General features: G+C 40.5%; 1 protein-coding gene across 2 annotated transcripts in view; it reads right to left on the minus strand.

Annotated features, from left to right (window-relative positions):
* Positions 1-12,941, minus strand: part of KCNQ5 (potassium voltage-gated channel subfamily Q member 5) — a 276,106-nt gene that overhangs the window by 41,924 nt on the left and 221,241 nt on the right. For both annotated transcript variants that reach the window (XM_051614780.1, XM_051614779.1), the window contains exons 4-6: positions 9,592-9,767; positions 9,029-9,154; positions 912-1,022 (exon numbers count right to left, since the gene is read on the minus strand). In XM_051614780.1, coding sequence (XP_051470740.1) covers positions 912-1,022; positions 9,029-9,154; positions 9,592-9,767 — 413 coding nt within the window. The remainder of the gene's footprint in view (positions 1-911; positions 1,023-9,028; positions 9,155-9,591; positions 9,768-12,941) is intronic.

Consider the following 12,941-nt stretch of genomic DNA (forward strand, 5'->3'; position numbering starts at 1 on the left):
TTTCTGCATATGCTGCACTGGATGCAATACAACAAAATACAAATGTCACTTCTGATTCCACACTAATTCAATGCTCATTTTAAAAAGAAAGGGAATTTACTCACAAAAATGAAAAGGTATTTCTGAAGCTAGACTATATTTTAGTCATTAGATGATTCCTATTTCCATTAAAGTCTCTTGAACATTGATAAAAGCAACATAAATAAATTGTCACATTTATTTACAATCATTCAAAGGAAATGATGCCTGTATTTTTACATTCAACAAGATTAACCTTTGGTTGATTTAATGCCTTCTACTATTCCCTGTTGGTAGCCTTATAAGACAATCTATTACAAATATATATATTTTTGTCAATAGAGTCTAATTCAGAAAAACATAGCAGTTGATTTATTTTTTTTCAAACATCTGAAAGAAAAGCAGTAACATGTCAAACACAATTTATAGCAAAAGAAAATAATTTCAACCTTATACAATAGTACACTACCTAATAATAGAATAATGGAATGGCTTGAGTTGGAAGGAACCTTCAAGATCATCTAGTTCCAACCCCCCTGCATGGGCAGGGACACCTCCCACTAGATCAGGTTGCTCAGAGCCCCATCCAACCTGGCCTTGAATACTTCCACAGATGGGGCTTCTAAAACTTCCCTGGGCAACCTGTTCCTATATAATAATATAGGATTACCTCCCAGTTTTGTCCATGTCAAAGAAACTCCCCAAAATTCAAGCAATGACACCAAGCCTCTCATCTAGATTTTGGATAGCAGTTCACTAGTGTTATCATAGAGTAAAAGCCTTAAACAGTTGTTCTTCATGTAGAAAGCTTCCTTCAGTTTTTTTTGTCATAACAGCAGTAGGAGCTAGAGAAGTTCCTATTACCTTTTCACAAATTGTATAGGCATACTCACAGCAGGCAGTGCAAAGAAAGAAATGCCAAGTAGAGCAAATCCTGCAGAAAGCAACCTTCCAAGCCATGTAAGAGGAGTTTTGTCTCCGTAGCCAATGGTTGTCAATGTGATCTAAAGAGAAATTAATTAACATTGTGGTTTACCAGAAGTCACTGAGAGATTAGTCGCAGATTATTTACATTGCATGAAGCAGCTTTTTCACTAAATAAACCAAGACACACGAAATACATATAGTTGTTTCTAAACCTAACTAAATAAAAAATACTTTTTCTGTAAAAACTTAATACTGTTTATGACTGAATAAAGCTGAGATAAATAATATATGTGAGAAAAAATGGATTAATAAGAGATAAGTTTTTTAAAAAATAAAACAATGTCTGGGATCTCAAAGTGGAGGCAAAGGATGGGAAATTATGTGAGCTGGGCAGAAAAAAAAGTGTTATTTTCCATGGATGTAAAGATGTTTCACCTATTTTCTGCTTGGAAATATAACTGCATGTATTTGCACAACTACACAGATATAAATTACACCAAGTTTGTATTGAAAAAGTACAGTAGAGGAAGAAGAAATTCACAGCTGATATCAAGCCAAAGGAACAGCAAGAAGCAGCTGCAGTTTCTGTAAGCCTATCAGAACAATTTGAAGTGAATTATCTTCTGAAACACAAAAAACACTAATCAAATGCTGGAAGGAACTTAAAAAAGTTCCAGGTCCTTTCCCCTTCCTTGTGAGAGGCTCAGATATACCCGTGTCACTCCTGACATGAAGTTCCACAGATTGCAACACAGCAGCAAATGCACAAGTACCACAGGCTGTTGCACAATGTTAGCTCAGACCTATGCGGGGAGAGATCGAAGAGAAAGAGGAAAGCATCTGCAATCCCTTCATGTGCAGAGTGGAATCAGAGGCTCAGCACACAGGTGTTTCAGAAGCTGTGCCATGGAGGCCAGCACCCCTGCCGTGCAGCACCGCTGCAGATGAGGGCAGAGTTTGGTCCAGATGGGAGGGCTCTCTACATGCAGCTCATTGACTGCAGGCCACATGGAAACACAGCAGGTATGCAAATGCTGCTGGGATAAATGGTGCCTGGTTGTGGCTAACTGAGCTTATCTCCGAGGCAAAAGATTATGGCTTCATGTCTGTGTTTGGCTGAGGGTCTTCCCTGACCCAGGAAATGTTCTCCAGGCTACTCCTGACCTGGGAAGTGTGCCAGTCCCAAACCTGGGGATTGGATTGACAGGAGAAAGTCACATCTCTGTGATTCCCTCTTGGGGAGTCTGCACCCACCCCACTGGCTGTGCAGGCAGCTGGAGGAGGTGTGGGCAGAGCATTTCCGAAGGCTGGGGGGGAGGCTGTGGGGTGTGTGCCCGGGCAATGGCACACGAAGTTGAAGGACAAAGATGGACAACAGTGGGCTGAATGCCAAGGACTCTGGGACTGTTATTAGTGGAGAACACATGCACAGAGGATTATTTTACATCGTGTACCAAATGTGGGCAAGTTCAGACTTAGCACATATTCTGGCAGGAACAAATTATTCAGGAAAATGCCTTCTAGAGACATTATTTTGCTTCCAGCTTCCTCAAAGTTCATTCCTAGGCAAGACGGCCAAAGAAATTCTATTTAATGCTGGGGTCACCACAGGACAAAAGAAGGAAAGTCTTTTGGAAGTAATTAGATTTCAACTATTTAGGGCTCTGCAGATAGTAAATAGTGCTTTTAATTGCTCCCATTGTTTGGAACAAGCTGCGGGTGTAATTTAGCCTGAGAAAGCTGTAGTGACTAAAAGAGAGTGAGCTGACTTAAGGCTGCAGTTGAAATTTCAAGTGGTTGTGAAGTGTCAAGTTTCGTAATGCTAGCCTGGTCACAGACACACCATCTTGTGTACTCATCAGGCCTCTCTCTCCTTCCTTGCTCCTCTTCACTTCCCTGCCCCATCCCCTGGCTTTTGCTGGACCCCTTGGCGAGTCAATGCAACCCAGGAAGGCAAAGAGAATTATCCACATTTCTGCGTGGTTTGTTTCTGCTGTTTCAGAGAGTTGTGTGAGCTAGTGGAGGAGCCTGACAAGCTCCAGATCCTGCACAAGGCAGCGTGTGGCTGAGATTGAGTGATAAGGAAGGAGATGGGAATGCAGTTCCCTTTTTTCTGGCACAGGTGAACTGATGCAACCTCACTCTTGGCCTGCCAGAGGGGTTTGATTTGGTTTTCCTTTGTTTGCTGAATAAGGTATTCCTAGATCTTCTCATTTGAGAGCAAATGCAGAACAGTTTGAGGCTTTTAAGACCCCGACAGCAACAAAGCACTGAACAAATGAATCCCTGAAGAAAAATTCCTCAAAATTCATTTCCAGGCTAGTCATTGCAAAGCAGTTTGAAGCTCTGGAATGAGTCCAGCTTCTTGGCTTTTGTCCAGCTCCCTATCTCTGCCAGACACTGGAAACTATAGAGGTATCTCCTGCCTGGGCTGACAAGAAGGAAACAGAACTAAGTGTCATCTGCATATTAATGATATTGCCACCAAACTGTCTTCCGAAGAAGCCAAAGATAAACTTGAACCCTTGGGATCTGACATCTGGGATCAAACCAAAACCAGGAGCAGTCACACAGACTGTATCTCTGGAATTTCTCCAAAGAAAATAACAAGGCCATATTAAAGCCTTTCCCATCATTCTTTTAGGTTCTGAGGACTTAATGGTATCAGTTTATGGTTAGGAGTATCTGTGGCTTCTTGCTCACTTAGAGGTCTTTTATCTCAGGACAGTCTTTACATGGGCATATAGGTGTCAGCACTGTGCTGTATTGTCTTACTCAACACTGAACAAATGGGTTTGATCTTCATTTTATATTCCTCTCATCACACAACTAAGAAAATATTTTTCCAGACAACTTCAGAGTCAAGCTCAGGAGTAATCCTTTGCATCTTTGTTACTGCTCCAAGTGAATGACTAAACCACTGGCCAGGCCCAGACTGGACTAACCCTGAGGTTAAATTAACTGAACAGGGTGTGGAAAACTACTGGATGTGAGAGCATGACAACAAGAGAAATTTCCAGACGTCACTAATAAAATTCTAAAAAGCAGACAGGAGTTACAGAGAGAACTGTGAGGGATGGCTGGATCTAGTGTAGTTAAGCGCAAAGTCATCAAAGTTCAAAGGTGACCGGAAGAAATTATTTGGGACCTTTCAGGGATTACAACCATGTAAGGACAACAGCACCTGGGTGACTGCATCAGCAATACCATACAAGTCCAGGAGTAACTAGGTAACAGAAAATCTGTCTGTAATACAAGATGTTCTGACATGAATTTCAAAATGCTTTTTAAGGACTGTTTCTGCAACTTCCTATGAAACCCTTTCTCTCCCTGAATTCATTGTGTAATACTTCCTCAGCCAACATAAAGTTCCCATGTGTTTCTCTGCATGTGTGTGTGTCTATAGCTAGTTAATGGGCTGTACAGATAAGGCTTGTGCTTGTTGTCTAAATGATCCATCTTGCTGATATTGCTGTGAAGGACACCCCTTGTCCTCAGAGCTGAACTCTGGAGGCTGGATGCGCATTTTTGGTGAAATCTCAGCTGCTGCCTTTTTCTTTTAAATTTCTTCTCCATGTGGCAGAACTCAAATCACACTTCAGTTTCAGTCAAAAAATCACAAAGTCAGTGTTAATGTGAGCTTCACTCACATCAATCTGAAAATGGTTTCTCATTTTCTGGCCATCTCTGTGGGGTGCCTGATCACCCAGAGGCATAAGGAGGGCATCTCCTGCCATGTTGCAGCCTGGGGAGCTCTCCTAGGACTGGGGCACAGGCAGCCTTGAGGTGGCTGGTGCTGGGATTTCTCTGGGCTGACTTCAAGGAGGTGTTTTCCCATTAGCCCAAAGTTAGTAAAGCTGCTGGCTCCTTCACAGTGACTTCTGAAGTGTCCTGTGTATGTGAAGACAGAATTGCGTTTTGGGATTTAAAAGCAGCTTCTATTAGGTAGATTTTTTTAAAATAGATTTTGGAGAAAGTGAAACTAATTAACTGTAAAAAATTGTAGCAAACCCGTGAAGGTAATTAGGGACAGGTTGCTTATTTGAGAGGAGTCAGCCTAAGCCAGGACGACGAACCAAACTGTTTGGAGTTTATTTGTATAGGATTCATTTCACCCAGCTTGAGAAATAAAACATTTGTGTGTTCAGCAGAAAAAGAGAGCACGAAAAGAGAGACTCCTCCAGCAGGTCACTCATCCTATCCTAGAATGTAGGACTTAGACTTGCCTGAAAACAAGTATCTAGTGCCACCTGAGGTGCTCTAGGGCATCTGAACAAGGACCACCCACAGGAGAGGCAGCAGACTCTCCAACAGATCTTCCATGGTGTTTTGTGCCTGTGTTCAAACAACTGAATCACACTTCTACAAGGCTAAATGAGCTAGCTGTGTCCTGTCTTTTGTACCAGATACAAACACTCCATTTTGGTTGCTTCTATAAAAGAAGTGTCTTGACAGACCAGCCAAGGCAGGCAGTGTCACCTGGCTAGACTCAAAACTCACAACAATGATAGAACTCCTGCTATAACTCATTACTGGAGCTAATAAATATGCTAATGATAAGTGAGGTAATATAATAATGAAGCTGATTATATAACCTAGGTGCCTTCAGTTAGATGAAATAGGACCCAGGAGGCCCTCCTCTACCCTAATATTTCTTTCTGATGTAATTTTATGTTCCGCTAGCAGTACTTACTTTTTGAATCTTTACCTGGGTTCAATTAACTGAAAAAAAAAAAAAAAAAAGTAGTTTGCTCATGCTATCATTACATTAAATGGGAAAAATGTCATCAGTACTAACTCATTTGAGCTAGTAATTGTGACAGTATTATTCATTGTAATATGTTTTGTCCACCTACAGGTCACAGTAGAGTGCTGGAGCCATTCTGTAACCAATGCAACCACTGGATAGTATTAGAAAATAATGAGCTATTTAGAGAAACTCTGTCAACTGTGTAAGAGAAATGGAAATCTTAATTGCATTATATTTGCAGGTAAAACTTATTAACGTACAAACTAAATACCACTATAAGCACACACAGTTCTAGCTAACACTAGCAGTTTTCAGAAAACCCTGTATAGTTTGGTTTTGAAATACTTAAGTTTTTTAATTGACCTTTTGTTCCTGGATGGTTTGGTTCTTTTATTTGGTTAAGTGAATATACCTTCTCTATCAGAGCTAATTTTGAACTTGAACTCTTCATATAACACTGCTGTGTGATGCTGTGTTAGGCAGCACTGTGGGGACCCCAACCACATGAATATTCAAAAGAGTAACATTAACATGATGTGTAAACTGAAGGATGCACAGCACAACATGCGACTGAAAATACAGTGGAGCATGAATGTGTACATTAGGATATAATATCCTGCCTTTAATTTCAGTGTAAAAATATGGACTCCAGAAATGGAGGAATTGAAATTACCATGGCAGGGTATGGTCCTCAAATAATCTGAATTAATGAATGGTTAACTGCTGCATGCTGGGTCTGATCCTGTAAGGGGGAGCATAAGTGCCTCTAAAAGCTTGAAATTTAATGTGATTAGTTCTGACTGTCTTGAATGCAGTGACAGAATTCAGTCTGGGATTTGGTAGATACTCTGTGGTTTAAGTTAGAACTACTTTTGCAAATAAACAAATCAATTAGACTAATAATTGATTTCCCCTAGAATGCAACACAACGTGACCTTTTCAAATCTGCATGTGGGTTATTCTGGCAGTAAAAACAACCATGACTAAGAAGCACATTATGCATTTCCCACGTACTGTTTTACATATTACACAAAAAATACTATTATTAAGAGGCAAAGAGAACAGGTAAGGGGAAACACTGATTTTTTTTGCAACTTTGTGCACTTAAGCACGTTAAAAACTTAAATGTATTCACATCACACACTGGAGAAAGAAGAAAAAAATAGAAATATACAAGATAGATTGTTTTCAGATTTTAGATTACAGTTTGCTGTTTTTCCTGCTGATGTCAAGAAACGATTCCTATTTTCTCAGTTGCACTACTTATCTGACCTATGAGTCATACACTTTCACTTCATAACGTACAAAATATTTAAAGCACTGCTTTATACAATGATTATTTCTTAGCAGGGTTTTTCCTTAATAAATAGCAGTCAGCAGGTAGCAGAGAAGCAAATTCTAAAATAAAGAACTTGTTCCTACTGCTTGAGCTGCTCAGGGAGAAGGATCTGGATCAAACATGAGCCTCAGTAAGATGTCACAATTGAGGTCTGAGTTTGCTGGGACTTTTCCATTCCTCGTGCTCCTGTCTCCCTGTCTATGCAATGCTAAGTCACACATGGCTTTACAGAGAGGTAGAAGGCATCTCCTGGAGAGTCAAACAGTTAAAAACATGCATTTCCAGACCCAGGCACCACCACAGGAGAGAGAGAATCTCTCACAGGATCCCATCCCCAGTACCACCCCTAACGGGGCAATGGTGTTTGCAGACTGCCAGAGCCAGGATACTCCTCAGCGAGGGCACTGGCATCCCAAGCCAGATAGTCCACAACCATGTCAGTGCAGGCAGGTTAGAAAGCTTTAAGACAAACCTAGACCTCAGCTTTTGAAGAAGAAGGAAACAAAATAAATTACAGTGATGAGACTGAGGGCAAAATCTCTCTCCTGACTTGAGCCAATATGAATTGTTTATGTTTGGATTACAGGATAAAACTGTGTATTTTATCAAAGATCTGTCTTGATGCTCTGTAGCAACAAGTTTCTGGAAAAATATTTCTTTTTATTTGTAAATGCACAAGTAAGACCTACTAGGTCTGGCTTCTCCAAACTCCCAATTTTGTGCGCTAGTAACACAGAAATACAGTTTCTTGGGAAGATGTGTAACAAATTATTAACCCTTAGAGGAACAAGTTTCAAATACACCAACTAGTCCTACTAATGGGAAATGACCTTTTAATAAAAAATGGCAAAACTTATTAAAATATTTCTCATGGATTTAAAGCATTTTGGAAAGGGCTTTTGTCCAGTCTATCTATGCATGCTCTGCGCCTTCAGACACTACTGAGTCCAGATGAAGTCTTGTCAGCAGAAGGTCTGAGGTGAGAAAACTTCACTTCTGCCCCCCTCTGATGAGAAAAAGTGGCAGAGAATGGTTCAGGTCTCGCACTTGTTCCAGGAAAACTAATGAGCACTCTGGGTTATATCAGCATTAATGATCTCAGAGGCATCATTTCACTACTCAGACACTGTCAGAGCTCAAGTTCGTTCTATTGCATCAGAAGGAAAAGCAGTTTTACACTGCTTGGCAATAGCTCTGCCACAGGCTTTGTTGGGGGAAATTTCTTAAGCTGCCTAAGTAACTCCCACACAGTGCAGAAGTATAACTCACTGTAGGGCATTTTTAAGCAAAAAAAACATACACATTAGGCCATAATTTTTTTAAAAAAACTTCGTACGTAGTTTTTCATTGTTTGTTTAAAGCCTAGTTTATTTAAACATATAAGCAGTCATATAATCCTTCTTTCAGAAAAGCAGCCAGCCATGTACTTAGATACCACAGTTTTCAATAAAGTAAAACCAATTGATTTAATAGTGAAGCATGAGCTCAACAAAATCAGGCTTTTACACCTGTAAAATAACACTGCTGAATCAGAATGGGAATATTTAATCTTGGTTTGTGTGCTCAAGGGACAGAGCAAGGAAAAAAACCATTATTCTAAGGATACTGATTCTTTCCCTCTGTCTCCTCACACTTGTTCCTCTTCCAGCACTGCAACTTACAGCCCTCTGATTTGGATCAAAGCAGTTCTCTGTGGGACTATATTATATACTGTATTACTGGAAGGATCTGGGTTAAAAAATAAAATGCTTTCTTCTCTTGAAAGTTTAGTGATCTGGCTTGGAGCAGAAACACATGAACAGCTGTTCTGCAGGAGGGGGTGAAAGCAACTATGGATGTGCAAATGAAGAGCTGGAGGAGGGAGCTTCTCAGGCCAGTTTTCTGTCAGTTAAAACAAGTCAGTGAACAGCACACTAAGTTAAAATCCATGATGGGTGAAATTCAAAGCTCTCTAGCAGACTGGTTAAAAGTTGCATCTTATTTTGTGTACTTACTGTGCCCCACCAGAGAGCATCTGCATATGTGGAGAATTGGTTATTTGCATCTTTTTCCACCAGATAAACCAGGAAAGATGAAAAGATGAGTACTAAAAATCCTATGTACCAGGCTGTGATTAATTCCTAGAAAAAATAAATGAGAGAACAACATCTATTTGCAAAATTGAACAAAATGGCATTTCAAGGAAGACATAATGCAAAGTTCTATATCCTTTTTTTTTGGCATTTGAGCAGTTGAAAGTCCAATGCTTTCCTATGGATGCAAATTTTCTCTGAAAGTGGACTGAGTCTACTCCAATGGTTTGATGCTTCAGCAACTTCACCAATATATATCAAATTACAACTGAATATCAAGGACAACATTTTCAACATATTCTAAAAACTGTTAGCATTTAACATGGCCTGATGTATCTGTGCTAATGCCAGTTACAACTGATGTTCCTTCAGAAAAATTTAGGCATTCTGCTCAAAACAGAGAAATGTTTGTTTCCCTGGCCTCTTGTTGAATCACCTCAAGTGAAAACATCAAACAGACAAAATCAGCATCTAGGGTTGAGTACCTTGCTATGTGCATAAACTACTGAACCTAATAATTTCCAAGTGCCTCCTCTTCGGTCCATGCGCACCATACGAAGGATCTGTAGGAAACGAAGACTTCTCAGTGCTGATGTTGCAAAAATGTTACCCTGAGTTTTTGCAGAAACAACTGCTATTGAAGCGATGAGAACAATGATGTCTGAAAGAAATACATTACAGAAAACATTAATGTCCAGGTACCAATAAATAACACATACATGTACATGAGCTGAAAGAGGGGACAAAAGAGAGAAACCTGTGGCAGAGATTCCTGTTTGAGGTAGGGGTGTGAGGTCAGGGCTGGTGTCAAAAACTACCTCAGGAGCCTACGAGGTGAAAACTGAGGGTATTAATTTTGAAAATATATGGATTAGAGGAGCAGTGTTGAAGGAACCTCATGTAGGAGCTTTGAAGCTGCAAACTGTACAAATCAGTAGATGGATTTGAATTTATTCCCTTTATAACTTTTCCCATAAGAACTTTCCTATGAAAAGGCAAAAAAGAAAACAAAGATAAGAAAAAAACAGAGCAGCCCCAGTGGTGATAGCCCAGTGGAACAGGACTTACACACACAAGTATTAATTTCCTATGAGTACAAAGACTGTGTGGTTGAAGCATTCATATTCTGGACACAATTTCCCTGAGGTACCATTTCCTGGAAAGGAAGAAGTACAGTTCTGGGTAGTCAGAAACATTCTTTTAGCTGGCAGCCTGGAAAGTTTGTTGAGGCCCAGCAAGTATTAGGATTTATGTCTTCAGGTCACAGATTCAAACTGTGAGAGTGAATTTGTTCTGCATGAACTCATTAGCCAAATGCCCTTAGAGCCAGAACAGAATTTAAAGGTAGATAAGGAGAAGCAGCACAAGGATAGCACAAGGATGCTATGAGAAGGAATAATGGTATTTTAGAATGATTGAGGCAGATGTACCAGTGTGAACAGTGTGGAAAAGCACAGAAAAAGGTCTGTGTTACTTTATCACCTCATAATTGATATTCTCAACTTCTTTAAAGGCTTAAATAGACTTTGTAAGAAATACCTGGTTTAAGTTTAAGGATTTTGTGGTGTTTGTATGTTTCTGTGTAAGGACAATCCAAACCCATGTTTGCCAGCAAAGAACTGAAAGCAAGTTCTTGTTGACATGAATTTTGCTTCTCCTGTGTTGGGTCCCAAGTGTAGCTCCTACAAGTCAAGAATGACTCAGTAAGTGAAAAGGGCCCCCAGAGGTGAGCACCAAGAGAGACTGGCTGTACCTACAAGGAGGAGACTCTCTCCTTAGCTCAGTAGAAAATAGCCCTGGTTCATTCTGCTCAGCCACCAACTAAATTAAGGTCCAAATACCATTGCCTGCAAACATCCAGGATTCCTCTGAACTGACATATGGATGGCTTTGTCCTCTTATTACAATACTAAGGGTACAGACAACCTGTGGTTTCAGGAGTGCCCTGTTAAATTGTGGAAATCCTTGTCACAAGATGCTAGAAGTTTGCATGGGTTCAAAGCCAGCAGGATGATCTTAGGAGAGAAGATGAATCCTGGGCTAATTCATACCAAGACCCCACTTCTGGCTCAGGACGTCTCAAAGTAGAAGGCTGTTGGAAGCTGAGAGACTCTTATGGAGAAATATTACTGCATATTTGCCCTGCTTGTGTCATCTTCCCTGACCATTCACTGTTGGCTAGTGTCACAGTTGGACACAGTGTGCTAGGCTAGAGTGCCTTCTGCCTGCCTTGTGCTCTAACATTTAAATATGCCTTTGGCTACTACACACATTGATCATCTTTGGCTACTATATAGTCTGCTACCAAAAAAAACCACAACTGGATTTGCTTCCATATGTAAATTCCATAAAATTGGAGATCAAGAAGAGACAGAAATGTATAAATCATCCTGGGATGTCACTGCACAGTAAAAGTCTCAAGAGAACCACCAGATGAAGGAGTTCTAGGTAAAAGTTCAGAAATAGGACAATTGACCAGGAAAAGCAAAAGATATCACAAATTCTAGTGGAGATCAGAAAAATAGATGGGATGGGATTCAGCTCCATGTGAAGACATTTAAATTTAAGTGTGTACATGTGTCTAAAGTCCCTGTGCAGCACAAGAAAATTATGACAACTGAGAGAGGTGCAGCTAATCCTCAGGAAAGCTTCTGTTATCTGCTCAGCTGGCTCGTGCTCTAGGCTTGCTACAAGAAAGGCTCGATTTAGCTGCCCAAATTTGTTTGTCCAGTGCCATTTGAGACGTCTTAAGGTATCTGAGACATCCCCTAGCTCTGGCAGCTATGCTCCTAGACCTGGGAAGGCTGTGCCCTCCAGGAGAAGTTGCTGGAGAGCAGGGAATTATCAAGTGACAGAAGACACCTCTATGTACTCCACTGAACTAAGCCCTAGATGTCAACTACGCTGGAAGTGTAGACACATAGTGCACATGTACCCACCTACAAGCAAACATCTATATTTAAATGTGTTTATCTGGATGTGAAGCTCACGTAGAACATGCTGGAAATCCTTGAGCAATATGGGCTGGATAGAAAAAAGAGTGTCCCTGGTAGCTAACATGATGGCCAGGTTAGTTTGGCTTGTCCCATGCTTCTCTGAGCAGATCAGCAATGTAATAGCCACTTTTAATTAGTGGTGACTGACTAGCAGCAAATTAGATATTGTTAGAAAAGCACTGTGCACTCCTGCAAACCATTCTTAGAACTTAAAAAAAAAAAAAAAAAAAAAAAAAAGTAAGGTCACCCAAATATTATGAATTAAGCATTTGATTTGGAAATCATTAAAGTGCTTACTAGGGGTTTGGGTTACCCTCAATCACTCTCAATAGGACAGTTTTTTACAAAGGCCAATGATTTGCCCCTGCCTGTATTACTGCCCATTTGAGGAGCTCTGACAGTTTTCCTTCTAGAACGGAGTTCCCTGGAGGTTCCCCACTGCAAAAAAAATTTCAAATTAATTCACTTTTTCCAGCACCACACTGTCCTGTGCTGCTGGGAACCCTCTGCCCACTGGAGGTCTCTGCTCTCCTCTGGCCACAAAAGACATAAAAGCCAACAACAGCATAGCTCTTTCCCTTTTTTTAAAGTATTAGTCCAAGAGAGTTAACCTACTTGTGTCCACCCTCCTAGATGGAGGGGATTGATGGGGAGAGGCAAAGGAGGGAGAGGCTGAGGAAACAAGGGAGCAGAAAACAAACTGGCACCTGCTTAAAAAACTTTTGGAGGGACGATAGAGCCTCCTCAGGCTGCTGTTAGGTTTTTTCACACCTTGCTTTCTCTTCTTCACCTCTTCACAATACACTTCCCCCCCAAAAAAAAAAACCAACAACAAGCCA

Source organism: Apus apus, chromosome 3, assembly GCF_020740795.1.
Source record: "Apus apus isolate bApuApu2 chromosome 3, bApuApu2.pri.cur, whole genome shotgun sequence".
NCBI lineage: Eukaryota > Metazoa > Chordata > Aves > Apodiformes > Apodidae > Apus > Apus apus.